Source organism: Calidris pugnax, unplaced genomic scaffold (genome assembly GCF_001431845.1).
Source record: "Calidris pugnax isolate Ruff unplaced genomic scaffold, ASM143184v1 scaffold69, whole genome shotgun sequence".
NCBI classification, from domain to species: domain Eukaryota; kingdom Metazoa; phylum Chordata; class Aves; order Charadriiformes; family Scolopacidae; genus Calidris; species Calidris pugnax.
The window spans coordinates 1,316,547-1,342,248 of NW_015090859.1; the positions used below are offsets into that span (position 1 = coordinate 1,316,547).

General features: G+C 45.3%; 2 protein-coding genes across 2 annotated transcripts; both read right to left on the minus strand.

The window, feature by feature from the left end:
* F10 (coagulation factor X) lies at positions 1–12,785 on the minus strand. Its single transcript, XM_014944241.1, has 8 exons — positions 12,530–12,785; positions 9,936–10,096; positions 8,242–8,266; positions 5,512–5,625; positions 4,155–4,295; positions 3,060–3,349; positions 2,145–2,262; positions 1–1,327 (listed from the first exon to the last, which is right to left on the minus strand). The coding sequence occupies exons 1-8, from the start codon at positions 12,600–12,602 to the stop codon at positions 780–782; spliced, it is 1,470 nt and encodes a 489-aa protein (XP_014799727.1). The 5' UTR covers positions 12,603–12,785; the 3' UTR covers positions 1–779.
* A 2,204-nt stretch (positions 12,786–14,989) lies between these two features.
* F7 (coagulation factor VII (serum prothrombin conversion accelerator)) lies at positions 14,990–24,726 on the minus strand. Its single transcript, XM_014944076.1, has 8 exons — positions 23,561–24,726; positions 21,286–21,446; positions 20,700–20,724; positions 20,493–20,606; positions 19,401–19,541; positions 17,285–17,391; positions 16,665–16,785; positions 14,990–16,460 (listed from the first exon to the last, which is right to left on the minus strand). The coding sequence occupies exons 1-8, from the start codon at positions 23,628–23,630 to the stop codon at positions 15,922–15,924; spliced, it is 1,278 nt and encodes a 425-aa protein (XP_014799562.1). The 5' UTR covers positions 23,631–24,726; the 3' UTR covers positions 14,990–15,921.
* Between the last annotated feature and the right edge of the window lie 976 nt (positions 24,727–25,702).

Here is a 25,702-nt window from a genome sequence, read left to right on the forward strand (position 1 = left end):
TTATAGAACGAAAAAGAAATAAAATTTTATTTCAAATGCTGGTGTACATCAATATTGCACCTTACATAAGAAACATCTGGAATAAGTACACGTGAGGAACTTTCTGATCCTCAGCCATATACAATCCAGAATGTGATACAGAAGACAGTGGACATGCACATTTTTTTTTTCTGATGAGCAGAACAGAAGTGTTCAAGTTAAACTAAAGTGAAGTACAACCCATATAAAGCAAAATCCCATTTTAATTAGTTGCTGTGACCTAAGCAGGCAATTTTGTGGAGTATCTAGCATCACATGTTGAATACTTACTTGTGTCCCATCTTTACCAAGCAAGCTTCCCGGCTCCCTTAATCTTCTAAATACACCTGCAGGTAGAAGCTGAAGAGCTCTGGTAATAACAAACTCCCTACCGAGCCATTTGGCTGCAATAGGAGGATTAACTGAAGTCCTGTCCTTCCCCCTTTCATCATGATTAGTGCAGGCTCGTATTATCTCCAGGAGCCTCTGGCGGAAGCACTTGGGCAAACAGAGAGGAACCAAAATGGCAATAAAAAAATAACCAAACAAGCAAACAGAAGACCCCACTGAGCAGCCATTTTGTTTGGGGAAAGCCCCTCACTGTGCAAATTCAAAACACCACCAGCAGACCGCAGATACTTGCTTAAAGCCAGAAATAAAACAAAAAACAAGTTTAGCAGAGGTGGCTAAAAAAAAAGAAGAAAGTTTCCATTAGAGAAGCTGCACCTTGTTAGCTAAGAGAAGGATCAAGAGCCATACCACTAAAACTTTTGTCTCATGACTGCTTTTACCCAGCGTAAGAACCTGGACAGTTTGGTATAGACACCATATTTCCCTTTCCTTGCACATCCTTCTCCCCAGCTAACAATTCCAGTAACAAAATAAGTATCCTTATATCTGGTTACATGGGGACCTCCACTGTCTCCTTGACAAGCATCTTTTTGCTCTGTTTCATAACCAGCACAGAACATGTTTTCTGTTATTGCAAAGTTAGTGGATTGCTTGCAAGTGTTCCTATCAACATAGGGGACTTCAAGAACTTTCAGTTTTTTGGATAGTCGTCCACCTTCAAATTCTCGCCCGAAGCCACTAACCATCCCAGATCTTTGGTTCATCAGAACTTCATTAGCAAAGTCTGCTTCAGGGAGGCATGCTGCGACAACGTACTCGGAAAATGTGATAGGTTCCTTCAGCTTTATTAAGGCTATGTCGTTATCGTAAGTCTCAGCAATGTATTTAGAGTGAACAAGTATTTTGTCCACGGTATGCATCGTTTCAGACTTTTCTTTCTCTTCTCTGTCCACTTCACCTGTAGAAGATTATTAAAAGGGTTGTTAATATGGAGGTAGTATAAGAAATTAAGAACAACCTTGATATAGGAGGAGAGTAGTATACCCATTCCTAACACTTTGCCCAAGCCTTTATACCATACAGGTGAACTGTAAAAATGTATTGCAACATTTATTATTATTAGCAGCACCTGGACCAGTTTCAGTTCTGAGCTTTTGTTTATGGATATTTTTGTACCAGTTTACAGAAAGGCATGAACCGATTCAGTTAAACTGATACAGCTTCGGGTGGAAGCTCTTACAGGAGCTTGAGCCTGGCTTGTATCAGGGAAGAGAAACTAGTATGCATCAAGACAAAAACAGTGCAAATATAAAGTTCTGTTGATCTAGTATTATGCCTGAGTAGTGAAGCACTCATAATTTGAGTCCGTTTCTTTTTCCCCTAGTCAATGTGTCGTGGCTCTCCTGAGTGTTCCTGCAGAAACACATCTGTATGCTTCAGACGTGCCAGGAATGACAAGCTTTCTGAAGAAGCACCACTCTGATGAACACCATGCTAGCCAACACCTCTAGAACATTTGTTCTTAATCACTTCCAACTAGCCAGCAAAGAAGAAAGGGATGCACCATTATCACCTCCCACATCATTTGTCCCTGTTGTTACAAAGCAGGATTCCCACAATAACAATAAATTATAAAAAGGAAAGCAAAACAAAAAGAAGTAACAAACCATAACAAACAAATATTATGAGTACATCTCACACTAGATTTAAAGCACAGAGAATTAGTCTGCAACACATGCTCAAACATCACAGAAGTAAAATAAATAACCGCTTACCTACAACAACTTTGATTTCTTTAGATTGGTTGATACAATGAGCTGCAGTAAGTATGAAATAATCACTCACAATAGTTGCACCGCAAAACTCTTCCCCTTCCTCATTTAACAGAACAGCCTGCAAAAGAAAAAGAAGGAAAGTGAAGAATCAAGAAGAGCAGTTTAACTTCAATGAGCTATAAATAAGTAATTGATTTCTCAACACTCTACATATATGCTTATTACTACTGCATGTACTACTCTGTGGGTGTCTCCTAATATTGCATACACATGTGTATGCTATAGATTGGCACATACTGCTACAGAGTCTCAATTGTCTCTAGGTGATAAAGATGTTTGGCTTCCATGTCACCTCACTCACAGGGCTCAGTAATGTCTTTCAGAAACAAGACACTGACTGACTGAGCAAGGAATGTGCACCCCCAAATCACCTCATTCCTTGGACTTACCACCCCAAAGACTCCTATCCATGTTGTGTTCCCACTTGACCTCCTCCCCCTTAGTGTCCTGAATACAGAAACTCATTTTGGCTAGTCCAAAATCAAGAGAAAAACTTAGATATGAAACTGTACTTGTGAAGCAAATGCGTGCTTTATCTGACATGCTCTCAGGTGTACTACCTAAACGGACGGACAACTGGACTACAACCTGCAAAGCCAACGCTCATGGGCCACCATGACCCAAAAGCCCTCTCCTGTGACAGGTTAAGCAACACCATCAAAAATTGCACAAAGCTTTTCACTTTGACATTTTAAGGCTGCACTTTGCAGAATAGCACATCTGAGTGCCTGGGTTCACGCAATACAGCATACTACATGGGTAGCATTCAGAAGGTAACCACATTAAATGGACAGTTGCCCACTTTCCCTCAGAAACACGTTCTGCTTACGTGCAGAGCACAAACATCAGACTTACCTGCCATGGACATTCGCCAGGACGACAGTCATTACCACCTACTATCCTGGTATCGACATACGGAGTCTTACTACTTGTTTCACGGCCAGGAAGGATGGTTGGGCTTTCTGTGGTAGTAAAAATGTCCTCCTCCAAACTTGTTTCATTTGTGGGAGGGCCATCTTGATCACTAGTGACATTACCATTTGTGGGAGGGCCATCTTGATCATTAGTGACATTACCATTATCAGCAGGTAAAATTGTTGACCTTTTTTTCCTTTTCACAACAACTTTTCCACAAGGATACTTTACTGTAAGACAAGAATGTTAACTTAGAGACTTAGAGACGGACACAAACAAGGAAACTCCTTGATGAAAGCATCTGAATGTTAACTTAGAGACTTAGAGACGGATACAAACAAGGAAACTCCTTGACGACACCATCTTACTATAAATCCGTTAATGCAGCTGGTCTGTTTTCAAAACACTAGCAAAACCTTGGCAGATGCAACAAAAGAAGAAGACGAGAGAGTCCTCAAACTTGTCCATAGGTTAGTCTCTGGACAGTGTTTTCAAGGTATTTAAAATTTAAAATATCATCTTTAATTGTTTACATTCCTGTATTAATGTACTCATTCTTACTAAAACCATCTTAACTAGGAGACTGAGTGAAGTATTTTATTTTAGGAATAATATGGCCCATGACAGCAATTTATTATGAGTTATAAAGGATATAAAAACTGGTATAATGAGTATATGGTTGACTTATTCCTCCCCACAGGTTAACTGAAATCTAAAGTAGAAAAGTTTTTGGGAGCTGCTGTTTTAGATGGAGGGTAGGCTTATGTAAATGAGGTATAGCAATCACTTTTCCCCCGTCAACAGCAGAGTTTACTCAGGTAATTCTGAGAGAGGCACCTTGCAAAGCGTTCCAAATCAGCTAGATTTTGATAAGTCCATCACATCACCTCACACATGGAAGGCTTTGGAAATACAAATCAGGTGGCCTCAGTGTTAAATCTATGTCATGCAGAACACTGATGGTTCAAAAGACATTCTTGAAGTGCGAAGCAGCCCTCACCACCATTGCTATTAGTTTATTACATGACTTCGTACCTGCTGAAACACAGCGTTTGCCATCCTCTGCTAGAACATATCCTTTTGCACAGGAACACAAAACATCCTTCTGTGCACCTTTTTTGATGCTGCAGAACTGCTCACAGTCACCATTGTTTATTTTGCAGTACTTTGGTATGACTACAAAAGAGGTAAGTTTGGAGAAAAACTGTAAATAAACACTGACTTCACAGATGTCGAAGTTCACCAAATTAAACTGCACTCTTTAAACAGGACCTGTATCTCCATCTGTAAAACACCTGAAGCACATCTTAGTAACAACATGACTGGCTAACATTAGCTTATGCCTTAAAAAGCAGTCACATCCACTGCATGAAACATGCTTGCTAAGCCCAAGTGGGCCCAGAGGCCACATCACAGTGACCTTAGAAAAGCAGAGACAAAATGACAGTGGAATAATGGATAAAACACTAAGAGTGAAGTCCAGATATGGGGAAATCCTCGCACAATTCCTCCCTCCTGCCTTAGAAAATCTCAACTTCTCATCACTCCCCTCAGTCCCACGTCTGAACTTCAGTTCCACATCTCTTACTCTGGGGTCACCACTCTTACTTTTGGACTACTGATACATGCTTGAATCATAGAATCATAGGATGGTTAGACCTTAAAGGTTATCTAGTTCCTAGCTCCCTGTCATGGACAAGGACACCTCCTACCAGACCAGGTTGCTCAAAGCCCCATCCAGCCCAGTCTTGAACACCTCCAGGGATGGGGCATTCCCAGCTTCTCTGGGCAACCTGTTCCAGTGCCTCGCCACCCTCACAGTAAATGACATCATTAGGGTAGTAGCTGTATGTCACAGAGATGAGACTCAGGAAGGATTTACACACAAAAAATGATTCCTTGTAAGGCTGAAAAAGTCTGCATTGTCTACTGAAATCTGCTTTCTTTGGTTCTCCACTGCTGTGAGCTAAGAAGGGAGGCTGTACTTCTGTACTTGGGGCAAAGGCTCTTTGATATCAGTTATAGGAATCATATGCTTCTTAGTCTTATCATCACGTTTTGGGGATTCAAGCTCACATGAAGAGGCACTATCATAATTAAGTGTGCTTTCTTTAGAGTAAGTGTAACTTTGGAGCATTCACCGTTGGGTGGGGCTCTGAGCAACCTGAACTAGTTGAAGATGTCCCTAACCCAAATGATTCTAACACCACCCAGCTGTAGAGCTACCAGGGCTTTGTGTTTCTGGCACTGTCCTCCAACTCACTGTTGACTGCCATCCTATTCTATGTATTTTCCCAAGAGGCAAATAATGCCTGTTAAAAAAGCGTTAACTCGCTATGTTTCAGTTCCCTGGGAAAATTCACTGCCATAGTTCTCTAAAGCAGAAACCTACCAAATTCACAGTTCTTGCCTTGATAACCATCCAAGCATGAGCAAGTGTAGGAACCAATTCCATCTTTACATTGTCCACCATAGTGACAAGGATTTGAGCTGCACTGGTTCCCATCTACAAAAACAAACAAAAAACCCAATTATTGGAAGAGCACAAGAATTTTTCAGTGAACTCTGAAAGAGCATTACTTTAATAAGCAATCTTTCATCTTTCCTTTTAAAACGTACGTCCTCTGAGTTGCCACATTCCAGATGGAACAAGGAGTATAAATGCAATCACCAATGATTCATATACACATCCTGTTTTGCAACTTGTTTTTGGTGGCTACTGTATGACAGCACATATGGAAGCCTTTTCTTGTAGGAAGATAAAGTAATACTTCATCGTCAGAGTATACACATCATTTACAGTGAAGGCTGTAAAAGCAGACAGGACACCTCCACGTTGCAACTGCTGTGTGAAGATATTAACCTTTTGGCCTCTTGCAATTCCCTACAGTTTCCACACAACAATGAAAACTCAACTTTTATTTGCTTAAAGGTCATCTCATCCCTTGTGCGTGTCTTTTGCCTGCAGGGCAGTTCATTTAAAGAAACAGACAACAAAACAGACAGCACATTAATCAGAAGATTAAACAAACAAAAATGCTTTAAAAGCCTGGTTAAATCCGTGTGTGCAAGCCCAACTCCTGTTTTGTGCTGCTTACAGTACCAAAATTGTCCTGCTATACCCATTGAGATAGGAGCTTGAGCTTCAAAAAATTAGCTCTTACCTCACGCTCCCCACATCTACGCTGGCATCTCCCACATTTGAAAGGTAGTTCTGCAGCCTGCCTTCCTTTCCATGACCTGGGCACAACTGGCTGAACCTGACTCCAGGGCCCCAGCCACACGTACGTACAGCACAAACTCAGCTACAGGTAGGACAGTGAGGCTGCACTGCATTTGGAGACACGTTCCACGTAGCAGCCCTTTCTCCCACCCCCACAAAGGTATCCCCTGCCCTGATGCTCGCTGTCATGGTCCCACCCATCCCGTGACCTGCTGTAACAAGTGCATTCCCCCACTGCATGACCTTGCTGGGCTCTTCTGCATTGTTTGATGAGAAAAGCAGGATATCCAGAGAAGTGGCACTTGCTAAATAATAATTCCTTGCTTGAGATACATGGTCTTCAAATTTTTGTATTTTGCCACCTGTTCTGCTCCTGTTTGGAGCAGCTGGAAGAAGGGTAGTGCCCACAGAGGAGGCAAGATGCAAGAAGCTGCTCATCCTAAGGATCCAGCTCACCACCTGCATGGTGGCTCTGGCCTGTGACCTCATCTGCTGCAGCTTTATCTGTCACTACCCCCACACCTCAACGTCCCTTCTGTCCCCACACTGGACAAAACCACCACCCCAAATGCTTTGTCTTTGTGGTCTGCCACAGAGGCACTGAAGACCAATGTCCATCCTCAAGAGAGGGAAGGTGAGACCACCATTTACCGAAAGACAGACAGACTCAACGCCTGCAGTACAGCCCCTGGTTTCTGCCTCCTCTGCAGCCCCAGAGCACTCCATTCTCTAGTGGCCTTAGCTAAATAGCATCCTACTGTTAGAAACCATACTTGGTTTTCCCTATACTGTAGTTGCCACTGTGGTAATGAGTTTTATATCAATATTGCACAAGAGCATGGCAAAATCCCTTACTAAAAAAAGAAGCAAGAATGAATTGTTCTAGCAACAAGGCTGAGCGTAGCTGTGGTTTTCAATACTTGTGAACACCAATAAAGCATTCCTGGACTGGGGTTTAAAATGTATGGAATTGGCATTTCCGCTGAGAGCATTGGCACTCATGTTCTGCTGCTCGTATTCTCATGAGAAAATGGTTTGAAATTTTCCACTCCTGTTCGCTGAAACACTGACAGAGGCTTTGCTTGACATTTCAGCCTGTAGGTTGCAGAGTTCATCCCCCACAAAGAGGATTGTGAAAGTCTGCATCTTCTTCGTGGCAACTGTCTTCAATTTTCTGCAGACTCCAAAAGACAAAGCTGAGCTGTCTTTGATCAACATTTTTGAGGTACTCCTACCACGCAAGCTGGACACATACTTTCAAGGAGAACACATTACCAAACACTAACACATTAAAAATATGTCCCTGCATAGTAATTATGAACAATGGAACCCTAATAAATACAACTCAGACTTTTAGAAAAAAACAGAAGAGACTGATGGGTACTATCTGCTAAGCTACTGGCGTATCTTCATGTTCTGTAGAAAACACATCCCACAAAATGCTCTATAATACAGGAATCAACAACATTGTGGCATGGAAGGTGATGCCAAACTGGCAAGCGACACTTTAATAACTTTGTGTTGGCCACAGCATCTAAGGGCTATCCTTATCTATCACTCTTTGCATCTTAAATGCCTCCATCCAGGGCTGCCCTTCTGGAGGACAACTGACCATCAGAGTCACATGCTAAGTTTCTGCTTCTCACTGTCCTTTGCATGCAAAGGGCCATCCCAGCAACTGGAGGCAGCTGAACCTTGCCTTTGAATGAGGTGACTGGGTTCAAGCAACAGCAAGGCAGGAAATCAGATTCCTCCTTCAAAGGAAACACAAAGTGAGGGTGTCCCATGGTGAAAGGAGAGGAAGCAAGGGAGCAGGAAGCGGTTACTTAAGAGGTGCATCCTTTTTAGCGCTGCAATAAGGAAGCTTAATTCTCTAAACAAACACAGAGTGTTTCTTACCAACATAGACGTTCCAGAATTCCTCCTACAGGTAGGTGTGGGAAAAGGGGAATAAAAGGAGACAAAAAGAGTTAGATGAGAATTACTGAATTCTTCAGAAGAATACTAGAGCTTTCACACAGAGGATACTTCCAGCTAACAATTGTTTAAACAAATATTTAAGTTACAGGCACATACTGTGCCTTGCAGCCTGCTATTACCATTTAAGAAATTAAAACCATATGATCCATCTATGGTGCCCAGCTCTACAGAAACAAGTCTCGTGCATTTTTCAGAAATATCTAAAACCCCTTAGAAATTTCCCAATGGGACTCACTCAGCATAAGGAATTTGATTTTTTGCATGACTGTATCCTTCCATCAGTTTTGATGGAATTTTCTTACATTCGTGTAATGCCAAATTCTCAGTCTCCATCCCCCCCTGTACGCTCATCAATGAGGACCTCAGAAATCCTGAGATTTTAAAATATGTTGTCCAATTTGTGTGCTTCTTCCCCTCTGCACTGAGGACTTTAGGTATGCTGTCTGTCCAAGACAGTCCTTTTTAATGACTTCTGACCACCAGGCAGAACAGGCTGTGCTGGTTCTGCTATAGATCAGCCAACCTTTATGCTCTGAAGTACCCTGGCAATGCACCCATGACTCCCCACCCAGGTCATCTCAGGGCCACTCCAAGAATCAAAGCCACAGGATGGTAGGGATCGGAGGGGATCTCTAGAAATCATTTATTCCAACCCCCCTGACAGAGCAGGTTCATCTACAGAAGGTTGCCCAGAGAAGGAGACTCCACAATCTCTCTGGGTAGCTTGTTCCAGTGCTCTGGCACCCTTGTTCTGGCCATCGTGTAATGCTAAAGTGAAATGAATCTGGCCTTAACTCCAGTTTCAGGGCGGTTCTTAACTGCCACATAGCTACAGCTGATGTTCCCAATTCCCCTCCACCACCCAGTCACTTCAAGTTTTCAAACATCACCTTTTCTACTGACCCCAATTGCTCCAGATGTTCAACTCTCCCTTGAGCTTGGGAACAGATCACATTTCTGTCTAAAGGTAAGCAGCCGTCAGGGTAGGGAAGGTGACCCAGTAGTCACGCATACAAAATTCATCAGGGTAAGGAAGGTGACACAAGAGTTACACGTACAAACTTAACTCCATGTGGGCAATTTAACATTAAGGCACGTAACAGCTGCCCACAGTACACATTCTGTCAATTCAGACAGGGAAAAAGAGAGCCACAACATGATAAGCACTGCAAAGCTGCTTGAAATAAGTTCAGCAAAATTCTCCCCTGAAGTTCCATATCAGCATTTGCCTTCTCAACCTTCCCATGGATTCTCTACCTAGGAACTATTGGACATAGTCATGACACTCAGCTATGCCAACCCAGACATGGTGAACATGATTTCTAACATGGGTAGTATCAAATCATTTAAAGGTCAAATGTCTCACAATGGCAATTAAACAGATCAGAACAGGTGAAAGAATGGAGGCTTTAACATGGGCTGGCCTTGCAAGAGCTACATTAAGACTGTCATTGTATGTATATGTCTTAGCAATTCCAACCACAGCCAAAACCACTATTTATTCTTTGTGTTAAACGACTGAAAGCAACTTGTATGTTCTGATGCCCAGACCTTAATACTATTTCATAAACCTGAAATATATAGATCTATGTTTCATATTAGTTCATCCTTACAGTTTTCTCCTGGTCTTCAAAGGCTTCTCTTGCTTCTTCTTTTGAGCAGCGCTCCTCATTGCATTCTCTTTCAATATTCCCTTGCTTCATTTCCTCAAAAAAGGAGTTAGCGCGTTTTGATCTTTGCAAGAACTTGTCAGCATTTTCTTTCTTGATGAATACTAGACAACAGAGAAAATGATACAGGTGGCAGGTAACATTTGGTGGTGGTGAAGAGTCATTAGAAATAAGTAATGTGGAAACAAAACCAAAAGAGACTCCCTCTCACCACTCTACCCATAAAGCAGCGTTACCTGTGAGGTCAGTCCTCACACAGGCTGATATATCTCAGGATCTCTCAGAGCACTCTGAGAATCAGTGACTCCAGGACAAACTGTAGGCGCCAAAATTTTTCTCCTACTGCTGCAGGATTATGTTTCTGTTGCTCCTGCTGAAGACTCCCATCGTAATCAGAATGACTTTCCCTGAAGGCCAGGGATACTGCTTTCCTTGGTTTGGTTTTAAAGCTGACAACCAGGCAACACCACCACCTACTCCAGGTACTTGTGGTGCAGAAACTAAATGACACACAAACTCAAGATGCAGTAACTTATCTATTGACAGATGGGAAAAGATGTTTCATGGTCCAGCCCATGTATGAGACCCACTGCCTTTCACCACCCCAAATCCCATTGCACTGCCCTGGGGTCTTCCTTCCCTCTTAACAAGACTTTCCAAATTCCTGTAGTAATCATAGAATCCTAGAACCATAGAATGGTTTGGGTTGGAAGGGACCTTAAAGATCTTGTTCCAAACCCCCTGCCATGGGCAGGGACACCTCCCACTAGACCAAGTTGCTCAAAGCCCCATCCAGCCTTACTGATACGTGTGCAGGTAGAAGCCAAGGCAGCTGCGTTCTAAGATCTAACAAAAAACAGAAGTAAATGAACATCAGCGTTAGCAGGAAAGTACAGCCTGAGCTCAGTTTGCTGGGTTGCTTTATTTTTTAAAAGCTTGGTGTGACGGAGGCGTGCGACCTTCTCTCTTCAAGGTCAAGATGCAGGTACGTGTTGATTTAAACAGAAGGATCAGAGGCATTAAACTCAGCTCAGCCACTTGGCTGCATGAACAATAGTGTTACTCTGCAGTGACATGTGCACACATTCCCAGATAGGAAAGACAGGAACAACACAAGATTAAATAAAATGCCAGTTATCCTGTGAAAAACATACACTCTAGGACTAAAGTTTGCAGGGTCTGGCAGCTGGCATTTAATTCTGTTTTGAACACCTGGAATTTAAAGGGAAGATAAACTTTCCTGTCACAGACTGGAATGTAGAAGACAGTGCTGCAGATGGGACCTGAAGGCCAATGGCTCACGCTCAGTGGGCAGCTTGCACGTACCTTCTGGCACATTCTTCGTGCAGCTCAATTGAGCTATGAACAAACTTGATGATTAGTAATCATAAACCTTAATATCCTCTAAACAAACACAGAGGGGACTTACTCTGCTTTCACTGAAACGGGTGGATCAGCAAAAGGGAGCCAAATTCTGCCAGTGATATTTATATTAATCAATCCCACTGAGCCCACAAGCACTTTGGAGCCCTGCTTATTCTGAAAGGCCCCTTGCAAGGAAGGCTTACAGAAGTGCTTGTAACTTGTAGCTCAACAACTGTTAGTTCATTCACCCACTGTCTTATTTGCCCTTAAATCCCTCTCTGCAGGGACAGGAAAGTGACAGGACGCAGCCGGTGGGGTTATCGCCTCTATATTCCTTTGCCTCCACATCACCCGGCCAAGAGGATGTTTTTGTAAGCTTGAACTGGCCCATCAGTCTTCTAAGGCTGGTGGTTCTCTTTCCCAAGCTTTCCTTCATGCTTTCCTCTCCGGGGTCCTCAAGGAGAAACAGGCATTGGTCAACTGAAGTAGGATGTTCCAGAAAGGGTGCAGAGGACCTCAATTCAAAGCCCAAGCGGGCTGACTCACTGAAGGAAGAGTTAATGACTTTGGAGAAGTCACTTGCGGGCGCTGCTCTGGACTTTGGTGTTGACCCGGGCAGCACAAACAGAGGATGGCAGGACGTGTTGCCCCTCCACAGCCCCTCCACGGTCAAGTGCACCCAACCGAGCCTTGTCCAGTCTCCCCCTCACAGAGGTGTGAGCACCTCAGGCTGTGAGGCCAGTTGTCCTCCCAGTGCAAATAGCAGGGAGGGCCGGCAGTCTGGTTTTCCAAGGGGACGAGGACGGGGATACAGGGAAGGGAGAGCACCCTGGGAAAGGTCGTGGGGACCCGCAGCGGGACATGGCACCTCCAGGGCTCGGACACCTCCAGGTGCCCCCTGGCAGCTCCCTGCCCCCAAACCGGGATGCGCTGGGGGTGGGGGGGCACAGGTGAAGACAAACCCTCGGCCGCTTTGATAGACGGAGCCCCCGGGGAAGGCGAGCCTTGGGGTGCCCCCGCTCCCGCCCCCCCCTCACCCACCGCGGGGTGCGACACCCCGGCCCGCCGCGGCGACCCGCCACCGCCTCACGCCTTCTCCCCCCCCCAAAAAAAAGTCTGTGAGGAGGGGGACCCTCACCCCCCCAAAAAAATACACAACGGTGCCGCCTTACTGCCGCCTTCAGCCCGCAGCTCGCCCGCCAGCGCCGCGCAGATGAGGAGGAGGAGGAGGAGGCGGCCGGCCATGGTGGCGCGGAACCCCCCGCTGCTGACGGGCCGCCGACCGGACGGGACGGGACGGACGGGATCCGAATTCCTTCACCCCCCCTCGGGCGGGGAGAGACCGGAGCGGCGTTGCTTCACCCTGCCCAGATACGGCGGAAGCACCGGCGAAAGGGGGAAGCCGCCGCGGGATGTCTCAGCCCAAGGAGCAGGGGAGGGGAGGAGGAGGAGGAGGATGATGAGCCTCCTCTTATTTCTTTTCTTTTCTTTTTTTTTTTTCCCCCAAGGAAGCCGGCTTTTTTTTTTTTTTTTTTTTTTTTTTTTTTTTTGCTGACTCTTATTGGGACCCACTTTAGAGACACGTGCAATTGGGCTGTGCTCTCAGCAACTGCGCTTTGAAATACTTCAAAGCCAAGCATCTAAGGGGGAGGGTGGGAAAAGGGTTCAAAATCACCCATTGCTCTGCAGAAACCGCCCTCGGCAGCTCCCACCCGTCTCTCCCACATCCCAACGCCATCACCTGCTGGCTCCCCGCTTTCCACACCCGCTGCCCAGCGGCCTTGGCCTGCCAGGAGCCTGCAGCCATCCCCCCCTTTTTCTTTTGGAGGGGTTTCCCTCAGTTATGCCCGTCTCTTGTTTGCGGAGGAAGGGAAGCCATCCATCACTTTCCAGAAGCAAAGCCCCAGCCCGGCGCTGCCCCGAGCTGGGGCAAAGCCAGGAGGCTGCCACCCCCCAAAACCCACACCACCCTCGGCAGCTCCCACCCATCTCTCCCCCATCCCAACGCCATCACCTGCTGGTTTCCCCGCTTTCCACACCCGCAGCCCAGCGGCCTTGGCCTGCCAGGAGCTGGCTGCCATCTCCCCCTTTTTTTTTTGGAGGGGTTTCCCTCAGTTATGCCCGTTGAAGTCTCTGCGTGCTTGTGGAGGCCACGGCTTTGGTGCTTCCAGAGCCTGCTGCTGGGTTGCCTTCATCTTCTTGGCTTGTTTAAGCAGGCAGTTACATTGAAAATATACCTAAAAGCCAGCTTTGTTTTGAAAAAAATCACTCCGTGCAGTCATTAGTACTGGTTGTTTTCTTTTGGCATTTTACCCTGTTTCTGCAAAAATGATGATTTGTTCATAAATGCCGTTATTTACACAGGACTTTTACAGGGAAGAAATCATCCTATGGAGCATGGAAAATCATAGAATCACAGAATGGTTAGAGCTGGAAAGGACTTCAACAATCATGTAGTTCCAACCCCCCTGCCACCTCCCACTAGACCAGGTTGCTCAAAGCCCCATCCAGCCTGGCCTTGAACACTTCCAGGGATGGGACATCCACAACTTCTCTGAGCAACCTCTTCCAGTGCCCCACCACCCTCACAGTGACAAATTTCTTCCTAATATCTCACCTAAGAAACTCTTTCAGTTTAAAACCGTTACCCCTCGTCCTATCGTTACACTCCCTGATAAAGTTTCTCTCCCCATCTGTCCTATAGGTCCTCTTTAAGTACTGGAAGGCTACTATAAGGTCTCCCAGAAGCCTTCCCTTCTCTTCTCTAAGCTGAAAAACCCTAACAGTCTCAGCCTGTCCTCATAGGAGAGGTGCTCCAGCCCTCTGATCATCTTAGTGACCCTCCTCTGGACTTGCCCCAACAGGTCCATGTTCTTCTTATGTTGGGGGCCCCAGAGTTCAACACAGTACTGCATGTGGGCTCTCCCAAGAGTGAAGGGAGAGAATCACCTCCCTTGACCTGCTTGCCATGGTTCTTCTGATGCAGCCCAGGATGCAAACCCCCAAACTATTCTAACTTGAGGGGTCTGGAAGATTGTTTTGCAATGCTGAGTGCCTTGTCTCAGTGAAAATGAGGTTTTATTTGCTCATAGTCTCCTTCCTCCCTGGGAATGTATTCTGCTATTCTAGCACATATGCTTTCCTTCTAGGAGTAACAAGAACCTCTGGGGTATGTTTTCATGCTGTAAGACCTCTTCTTTCTCAGGTGTCTGGTATTTGCTGCTTTTCCTAATTCAGTTCACCTCTTAAATGAGGAGTATACCATTTTTCTGTATCAGTAAAGCAGGTTATAGGATGTTCAGTATTGCATGGTGTATGTACCATACAATGTCCATGGTTTCCCCTGATAATAAAGCATGCTCAATTGTAAACATCCTACTTGCTGAAAAGCTTTTATGATTGAGCTGATATTCATAATAATTGGAATGAACCCAAAGTCTAAGTTTTGCATAAGATACTTACACTGTTTTCTGATCTCCTGGTCACCTTTATCTATGATCTCCCTCACCTTTTCACTGTTTTCATTCTTAGATTAGAAGGTACATTTTTTAATGGTGTTGATGGTGTTTTCAGAGCTCTTCAGGCCCTACCATTTACGCATTAACACTTTAGAGAATGACCTTTGGCCAATGTTTTGCAGATGGACAGACATTTATCTTATTCTGTTTTTAGATCTCAGGACAGACAGTACAATTTAGATTACACTGGGCAACAAATTAAATATTCCCTTTCATTTGTCCTCTTCTATATTGATCAAGCATAGTACCAAAACAAAGATTGGATTACATCTATGGTGTTCTTCACCACTTATAAATGTAGGGTTAAATATTACACTTAATAGCCTTACTGCAATAATGCTTGGTGTAAGAAGACTAAAATCAAGTTTTCATAGCAGACTTGTAAATGTGGAATTAACTTTTTCTCAGCTGTCTTCTCCTGGAGACTGTCTACAGTTCCTCCCCCTCAAATGTACCTGTTGCCACTGCAACTGCTGGAGAAAGCTACTTTAACATAAGCTAAAAGAAACACTTTTTCTATTTCTTCTATTGCATCATTACATTACAGGACCCAGCGGCGTAGGAAGTTGCAAAAGCTAGAAACATAAGTGTGTTCAAAAGAGATTGCACACATTTTTGGACAACAGGGTCATTCTTGACTATTCAACCTAATGCAACTTCTGCCTCAGGAAGTCTGTACATCACTGATTACCAGAAGCTGAAAGGGTAGCTGGAGGAAGGAGCTTGATGTGTTGCTGACAGTCTTTCTCTCAGCATCTGGCTCTGTCCTTTAGTAGAAAATGGATGCAGAACGAGAGGGACTCTGTCCAATTTGCTGTGGCCATTCTGTGCCCGCTTGACAAGACATGCAAATTTACAAACAATGCTGATAGGGAAGTTATTTTATATATTCAAGTAGGCATTAGGCTCATTTCAAATCATTAATAGTGGTGTGGGTATCACATGTATCACATATCTAAAATAAGGAAGGAATGCTTTGATAGGAAAATGGCACAGAAGGATTGAGGGGCAACAACATGATCTGGAAATGCTCTGGTTCACCATCGTTAATCCATTTGCTGCTTCAACCAGTTGATGTATTTGGATACCCTCGTGTAAACCCCATAGCTGCCTTTAACAGCACAGCCCTTTCCCCAGCTGACAATCCCAGTCAGAAACCAAGTGTTCTTGTACTTTGTAGCATGAGGTCCACCACTGTCTCCCTTACAGGAGTCTTTAACGCCCATCAGGTCTCCTGCACAGAACATATTCTCTGTAATATTTAAATCGGTCTCCTTTTCACATTCTTGTGTCTTTACACGTGGCAAATCAATTCTCATCAGAACAGAAGAGGTGGCACCTCCATCTAGTAGGCGTCCCCATCCGCTCACTGTGGAGAACTTGATGGAGGACAGTTCATGCACTGCAAACCGTTTTTCAGGCAAACATATCGGCACCACGTAATCGGTGAGATTCACAGGTGTTTCCAGGCGCAGGAGGGCAATATCGTTATTGACTTGTCCATTTATGTATCTTTCATGAATGATTATCTTGGCAACTCCACTTTCTTGCTCGGTTTTCTCATCATAATTTATTGCATGTTCACCTGGAAAAGTTGTTAATCGCAGGTCATGTCAGGCAGCTCCTTGATTCCTCAGAAGTTTGTGAAGATAGGGGGTTTCTAGTTCTTAAGAACAATTCCCTTATTCTACCAAAGCCTGCACTTTTTTGTCTTTTACTCTGGTTTGTCAGGATGAGGAGTTGCCACCACAGCCCCAGCTCGATAACATGAGGAGGAAAAGATACATACCCAGTCTCACCCGAAGATCTTTAGGATGAACATGCTCCAAACAGTGAGCTGCCGTGACTACCCACTCTGGAGAAAGCAGGGTACCACCACATGTTTCTTGCTGATTTTGCAGTATAAGGGCCTGGCAACATAAAACAAATTTACGTCTTACATCAAATGTGCGCTTGCCCTGAATCCCAGTAATCAGGTTTTATATTGCTTCAGTATCCCACTTTATGCAACTCCATTTGAGAATATGATGCTGACTGTCTGGAGAATTTAGGGAGGGGGGAGTCTTTCCATTGACATTTTCTCCATCTTGTAGTATGGACCCTGCCTATTATGACCAAGAGCATATCCCTCCGAGCTGCAGCTAAAATTCTTGGTGGCAGTAAGGTTGAAGACTAAGGGGTCAGGAGACAGAGGAGGTTGTGTTACCACTCCACTCCTATGAAAGCCAGCACTCCAGAACAAAGCTAAGATGCATGACTGAAAAAAAGGTGGATCTGCTGGCTATGGATGAACACAGAATTTCGTTATCCAGACCTGGCACTTCTTACGGATTTTTAACATAATAAATTCAAAACAATGAATTTAAGACAGTGGTTTCATAAGGCAATGAAAGATTTCTGAAGACTCACTTGCCATGGACATTCACCTGGAGGACAGATTAAACCACCTACTATTCTCCCCCGTGCGGTTGCATTTTTCTTTGCCAGCACCGGTATTTTTCCACATGGGTATTTCACTGAAAAACAAAAAAATGAAAAAAAAAATCCATAGGGCAGAAAGCATGATTTTATTGCACTGAATTCACAACAAAATGTGCAAGGTCTTCAGTGAAGGTATGTTAGCTGAAAAACTGGTTTCTAACTGGGAGCATGGGTTCTCAAAAGTAATTGAAAGAGCTCAGCCCAGGTCCATATCGTATCATTGACATATATTGACCCACCACATGAGTTTATAAACAATATACCTGCTTAAGTTGTACGTCAACACAATGAGGTAGAAGTGACTCTGCCAAGCTTTGTAGTCTACATATTTTCAGCAACCTGCTGTCTTTAGCTCAGTGGTACTAAATGCACAGCATCCATGGCATGACACAGGCTTAAGTGTGGGATGTGTGGCTTGCTATCGCTTGTTTGGGTGGACTGAAGGTCTTCTAAGAGCAGATGCTATGTCTTCTGGTATGTCCCCCAGGAGACTGTGCTTAGTTTGCTTGGGTCCAGAGCATCCTTGGTTCTTCCAGACTGGGCATCTCAGTGTAAGGTCCATTTTTAGCCTGAGCAAGCACGTGAAGGTTGGCAATAAGAGGGTCAAATCGTGAGGACTGAACCTGAGACTGAGCTGCAGTGCAGAGGAAGCCTTGGTGTTTTCAGTACATCCTTCACCCAACAGAGTTTTCCTTTCAAGAAGCAGAAGGTCTACCTTTGGGGGGTTTTGTGTGGCATGTGGCTGTGTGATAACTGAACACACACCGTCCCTTACATCCAGCAGTCACTCTGCCATAACGCTGTGAGGATGAGGCCTTTGGGAGCTAGGGCCAGTCTATGCCGAGCTGAATCTGATGTCCCCAGGGATCTGTAGTAGCCTGAATGTGCCGGTTACTTCACCTGACGCAAGGATAGCTTAGAGCCTTTACAGGAACAGGCAAGGTATGGAGAAACAGGACTGGCTGGTGGAAGGTCGGCATAGACCGAACACAAACCCATACCCTCTAACGCAAGGACAGTTTGGGTGTTTGGAAGGGACATGGTGAGAGATGACAGAAGGATGGTGAAGGGACTGGCAGTTACATGTTTTTGTCTCCTTCCAACACACTGTGAGTGCTGTGGATATTTTGGTCCCCAAGAAGCAGGCAGCTACCAATACATCTTTCTCGCAGGGGAAGAGACGCTGAAAAGCCAGCGGGGAATATTGAATTCACTGTTGTCAGCTTTTAACAAAAGCAGCTTCCCCATCATGTGATACTGCAGAATCTGCTAATAAGGGATAAGCACGTTAACTAAACATTGTTTTCTAATGAAATTGCGGCTGTTGGGAGCGAGGTTGTCATTATCAGTTCTTTGCATGAGTGCTCCACTGAGGTGTGTGCAGGGGGGCATTTCCCCTCAGAATTACTTTGCATGCTCCCTGCAGCTCTCTCCGTTATTTTCACATCCCCAGGGGGCTCTTTTTCCCCTCTAATAAAGTAATTGAAGTAGGCATCTGCAATAGAGTCAGGTGCCAGCTTATGTGTTGGAAAAATAATTGACTTGTGCTATGCTACTCCCAGTTGAAATTTACCGTGTTAGATGAGTAAGAGAAATATCTAGCTGTAGTGTCTAGAGGAATACCAAAAGTGTATTGGTTCTGCTAAATGGGAAAAAAAATAAATTTTAAAATAACTGATTTTCTCTCTTGACTCCTGTGCTGAAATAAATATGTTAATAAAACCCATTCTCACAAATTCAGCTTGGAGAACCAACAGTAGAACAATGCTGCTCCAAAAATATTTTCCCAAAATATTTCACCTGTGGGGCCAGGAAGGAGGGGGTCCAAAAGGCTCCTTGCTCGCTGTGCCCACTTCCCCAGTTGTGTTTCTGGGCTGCTCGACTTCCACCACCAACCCAAACCTACTGCTCTGGACTCTGCCCTTGAAGAAGAGGTGGGGAGCTGCTGGCTCAGGGTTATACCTCGCACCTCCTGATGTGAACATGTTGAAAACTCCTCTTCCGGAGCTGGTTTTGACTTAGCACTGGGTCAGGAGCATCTTACCTTGGGGGATGCAGGACACGCCGTCACTCCCTAAAGCGTAATCGTCCGCGCAGAAGCACACTCGTTTTTCACCCCGCTCGTCGGTGCAGTACTGTTCACAGCCACCGTTGTCATAAATGCACTTCAGTTTGTCGGCCACCGCTAAAGCCAGAGAAAGAGCATTTAGGTTTCCAAATGTGGATTTTGGTGCTTAACCTGAGTCGATTGCAGCTTGAAATGTTGTCAGGGAAGCAAGGCAGCAAAGTGGATTTCTGTGATTTATGTGCAGCGACTGCACGAAAAACACCTTCCATTTGGCAAAAGCGAGGCAGACCTGGGTCTCCAGGGGTTAGGGAGGAAAAGTCTATGCCTTAGAAACATGCACCTAAAATTAAATTGGTCTGCATTTATACAGTATCTGAGTTGTTTGGAGGTGTTGCAATTGTGTGGTAACCGCCATCATATATGACTGAAAAATTATAATTTTTTTTTTTTTTGCCATTTGGCAGAAGGATGCTCTTTCAGACTACCCCATTAGACTCAATCAGTGTGTAGTCCTTGTTTGGGCTCGGTGTGTCGTGAGGGTGTAAGTGCAACACTCGGTATGCAGAGCCCACTGAAATCAATGGAAAAACTTCATTAACCACTGGACCTGTCCCCTCAGGCTTTCTAGGATACATGTGCAGCGTAGTCCCTATTCACATACAGCACCGATCTTCTAAGGCAAAGTGACTTCAGCACTTGGGTAGGAACAAAAAAAATCTCTCCATTTCTCTCTTTTTAGTGCACAAAAGGCAGTTTTTGTTATTTTTTTTTACAAAGTCATCATAGGGTAATATTCTCCTTTTCTCCCAGGTGGTGCACAAAAGGCAGTGTTTTTGTTTTTTTGTTTTTTTTTTACAAAGTCATCATAGGGTAATAATTATCTTGCTGCCTTGCAGTGCCTGACTGCCAGCTGGTTGGATCCATCACGTGACACCGCGGGCAGCGTGAACAGTAGCTGTCACGGCCAGAATGATGCAGAACGATAACGACTGCTACTATTTCCCTCAAATACCTTGCATTTGAGTTAATAACGGTGTTTTTATTTTGTTAAGCTATGCCAGAGCTGACCTTTTTCGCAGCTTTTGCCCTCATATTCGGCGGGACAGCGGCAAACGTAATCCTGAAACTGGTCGTCACAGCTCCCGCCGTTCTGACAGGGGTTGGAGTCACACTGGTTAGGGTCTGTAAAAACATGCAGGGTCAGTCTGGCTCACGTGAAGAGCTGCAGCAGCGGGAGCATTTTCACAGCTGCTGGAACATTCCCAATGGTCATACCGGAATAGATGTGCCAGAACTCTTTCTGGAAGAAAAAGATGCGAGATTTAATTAAAGAAAAATGAACTCAGGTCAAGTCCTGCAGCCCTTGTAGCACAGGATGGATTACACACAGCCACAGTGATACCCTTTTTGCCTTTATAATTTATGACTGCTGATATCCATAAAACATTCTACATTATTTTCTACATTCTACATTATTTTCACATACCAACAGAGAAGGGCACTGTGTAACACACACAAATAGGTTATCCATCAATAATCTCCGTACAGTCGAGGTGGGATTGTGATGTTGCACAATACAATAATTTAAGTTATTGTCAGGCCAGGAATTACTGGGGGGGCTGGGAAGAAAACTTAGAAAGCATCCACTTTCCCACCACCTCTCAGATAAGTATTGCTTGGGGTGGCCCATGCAGAATGCCCTCCTGCAACTCGTTGCTGCTGCCTCTCCCTCCTATAGATATGAGAGAAAGATGCAAACAGCAGGGCACAAAGTGCTTTTTTTTTGCTCTCACAGTTTAAAGTCCTTGAGTAGGGGGAGTCCATCCGACAGTGAGTGCTCACCCAGCCCCGTGTTACTTACTGTCCTTTCATCATCACGGTAAATCTCTCTTGCTTCCTCAAAGGAACACTTTTCCTCCATGCATTCTCGCTCTAGTGACCCCAGCTTTATCTCTTCGAAGAAGCTGTTGGCTCGTCTTCTCCTTTGCAAGACGCTGCTTGCCTCCTCCTGCCTCAGAAACACTGAAAAAGAGTGGCACGTTCTGTTTGTTGTACAGCTGGGCTCTCCAGATGGAGAGGACGGGGGGATAATTTCCCCCCAAAAGCTTTTCTGCATCCCAGGCAGGGACGTTTCTGAGACGCTGTAGAAAAGAAATGTGAAAAGCTTCCTTTCTCTGGCCCGCCCCCCAAGGTAAACTGGCAGTGTGGGATTACAGAGCCCCGTGGCTGAGAGAAGATGGTGTGTTACACCAGTGGTGTACATCAGCAACTTCTATGGTACCATCACGTGTCATAAAGTAGGTCTCACCATACACAATTCTAGCAGCTGAAAAGCATGTGTTGCTTTATCCTGCACTGATGTACATGGTAACACCTGATTTTCCTCTACTGACTACAATAAATCACGTGGTGACAGGTGGACCACAGTCACCCCTTTACCTACAGTCACATGTTGTCTCACACCCCTTCACTCTTTGAACCTGCAGAAGGGACTTAACCCACCATTAGTAGACCACGATTTTAAAACCACTGCTTTAATGTATTTACCTCTAGTTTTCTTCTGTAAAAAAGGCTATGGTTAGTACATAGGAAGGCTGGACAATGCTGTTTGCGTTTCCTAGTGTCACCTGTGGATGGCTGCTAGCTGCTGCTGGAACCACAGACTACGGCTTGTGGGTCTTCTAAGCCTACAAGGTCTTCTCCCTGTGTGTCTCTGCCACACTTTGGAAGGACATTGGGTATGCAGGTTCAATAGCAGATGTGAGCAGTGCTCACATCATAGAGATACATCAACTTCCAGCTGACAGAAGGCTACACCGAAAGAGCTGATGGCACTGTCACCACGCTGACCTGCTCCTCAGCTTCAGGATACACGCACATCGCACAGCTATGCCCTCCCAGTATAGCTCAGGATAATGAACAAGGGGTCCCAGTGCTGCGGTGTACTTTTGCTCCATGTAGTACACAGAACAAGTCTTGAAATAATTAATTCTGCATTTTTTTTCCCCTCATGTCAGTAGGGGATTCTGGAGCTTCATGACAACAACTTACATTTCAGAGGCTGGGATTGTGGGTAGATTTGGGAATTAAGGCTGATGTATATCACCTGCCTTTCCTTCTGGATGTTCTTGACTACATGACCCCTGAGAGAGCAGGAGTTACCTCCTATCTGCTGGAACGGCCCTGAGGTGATCACTGAAGGATGAGACTTGTGTATGTCCTCACCAACACGCACACAAACATAAATCCTGAGAGGGTTTACTCCAGTCTGGTGAGATGTCTCTAAACTTCTTTGTCTAATCATTTGCTGAAGTCCATGCAAAATAGTGGTAATTTTCCCTATATTTCAAAGCGACTCGGAGGAATAAAATATTGTGTGTCGTGCACTGAATTTATCCCAAGGTGCTTCATAAACATTTGCCCATTGTAGGAATTTCAGCTAGGTCCTTCTGCTGACGTTTCAAAGTTAGGCTGTGTGCATTTAATATGACTTTCTTTAAAGGCTTTTAATTATCCTTACACTGCAGATACATGACACATGTATCAGTGCATAGGCACAAACTCTGACAGTGCCAGTGGGGACATCCTCTGCTTTTATTCTGGCATTCTCCACTTATTTACATTGGAACACTTTTGACTTTTTGCTACATATTTTTCCCGCTTTGTTCACTGCAATGCAGGAGATACAGTCAGTGCCCAACTGGGAATCTGAAAGCACTGGGGCTTCCTTATTAATTTGGGAGCTGATTTTCAGACACGAACTGGAGCCACCGAAGAGCTACCACCTCACCACCACCTACTGCTGCCAGAACAGGCTGGATCCTCACCTCTTAGTTTCCCATCAGCTGAATGACAGAGTATTGAGTATTTGCTCTGGAAAATACCACAGTTCAATATGAAATAACAATAAATCTGTGCAGCGTGATAATAGATCCAGTTAGCAGTCTAGAGGGGCTTTTCCTTAATTAGCAAAATAAGCCTGTGGATGCCATCACTGAAAGCAAACAAGAGCCTTGAAATATCTCACAGGCACAACATGCAACAGTGCTCAAAACTTGCAATGAGAACTACATCTGAGTAACAGGAGAGAGGCCCCTTGCCAGTAAACAGAACGACAGCCGTATCCTACGACATACCTGCATCCAGAGAAAGAGGAATCAGTATCGGGAAGCAGAGGAACAGAGCCACACGCTGCCTGGAAACCATGATGAACCCTGCAAGCCAGCGTGTCCCAGTAGCGTATTGACATTTCAGCAAGGACTGTTTGGCCAAAGAGCTCAGCTTCAAATGCTGGGAGCCAGAGGAGGGGCCGGCGAGTCATGGAGACAGAAAAAGACCCATGACAGACCGGCGAGCGGAGCAGAAGGGCACGTGCAAATCCTGAAATGTGCCCTTTTCACACAAGCAGACCCGTCACACTCCTGACCTGTGCAAAGGCTGCGCTGATTACACAGGCTGCTGCCCGGGGCCTTCATTTTCTATCTGGGAAACGTAAACGCCGGGCCCCTGCATCCATATGACTGGCACTAACTAACGTAGCCCCACGTGAGAGAGCAGCAACGTGATATTTATCTCAAATTGGCAGTCAAGATACGGTCTTTCAGTGCTTTGGAGTATGGTCGAACCGCTGACATCTGCCTTTTCCTGTTTCTCCATCACCAGCTGAAACTGCGTTTCTGGCTGAATTTGCTTGTAGACACTAATTAACCAGCTAGAAGCACCCTGCACTGTTTTCCTGTGTCTCTATTGCGAGACCCATGTGGGCTGCACAAGCTGTACCCGGCTGGAAGAGGTGCTGAGCTGCTCCACGTTGTATTTCATCAGCGACGACAGAGGTTTGAGGGGCTAATGGGTGGACAACCCTTTGTCTGGAAAACAAGCAGCCTTCTGATTTAATGGAAATCAATTAATGGCATCAGACTAGAGGGCTGACAACATTCCTGGGGAAATATTTGCTTAAGATAGCAGCGAGGTAAAGAGCATGTTTGCCTATGGGAAGTGAAGAGCTGCCCAAGGGCTGGAATATTTTTCCCCGGCCGTTCTCCCATTCCTGGCTGGAAGGGAAGGAGGGCCAGCTCTGCATCTGGACGCTACGGAAAAGAAGAGCAACAGCTGGATTTTTGCTTTGCTGCCAAAAGGCTTAGCAGAAGCCCAGCCTAGCTCCCTGCAGAAGCTGTGGTGGCTCAGGAAAGCCGGGTGGGCTCCCGGTCGTTCTTTGCATGCGGTCCCGTGATTTGTGTTGGTGCACACAGCTGGATGTCCTGCTTTGAAACTCTGCTTTCCCAAGAGGGAGCATCCTGGCACTTCTCTGGATCACAGCCTAGCTCATTCCCAGCAGCCCGGTTCCTGGGATGGTCGGGGCTGGGTGGCAGGTCCTGTCCCTGGGCAGAGGAAGGTGGCCAGTTACAGGAATACAAAAGGAACTACAGCAGTCCCATGCTCTTCCCGTCTCTGCTTTTTGGGAACCCTCTCTCACAGCCTGCCAACATGATCCTCACCCCTTGTTCGCTTGCCTGAGTCAAAAAGAGTAAGGGCATGTTCAACTTAGCAAGACCAAAGCTCAGCTTGTTGAAGCTGCTTGAAAACATCTTTTTTTCTCTCGTCTTCCTGGAGAAAGATCCTTCTCCATCTATTTGAACGAGTCACACAGATCGGAGCATGAGGCTGTGCCTCCCATACCTGAGGCCAGCCTGGGCCTGCACCTATTGCCCCCTCTGTATCTCCCCACCAGGGAGGGTTAGGTGGCCACCACTCCACAGCAGCTTCACAGCACATCTGCACCACAGCACCCCTTGGCTTTCTCGTCTCATTTGCAGATCCTGTACATCCTTTAGGACTGATGCAGTATTTTCCTCCTTTCTTCCTTCCTTCCTCTGTTGGCGTTCCTTAAGCATGAAAGATACTGCTTTTATTGCTTGGAAATACAGCCAAACACTCAGTTGTTATTTTTGGAGCCCCGGGAGAAGCCCAAGCAGTGGGAGCAACAGTCAGTTCAGATGGGGACAGTCCTACTTCCAAGAAAAATTCAAGCCATTAGGTTTCACCAGGCACCACAGCAACGATCATGCCCATGAGGAGGGTCACTGGGGATTCAGCAGTCCCAGGGCTTCATTACAGCTCTTCGATCATGAACTTCATATTCACAGGTCTTGTCTCAAAGCTGTTTCCTAATAACTTCAGCTGGGCCAGTTCTTTGGTTCAAGAGATGTGTTTTTAAAGAAGAGCTCTTCTTCCTCACTGTCTTTGACCCCAACCAGAGGAACAAACGTCAGTTCATT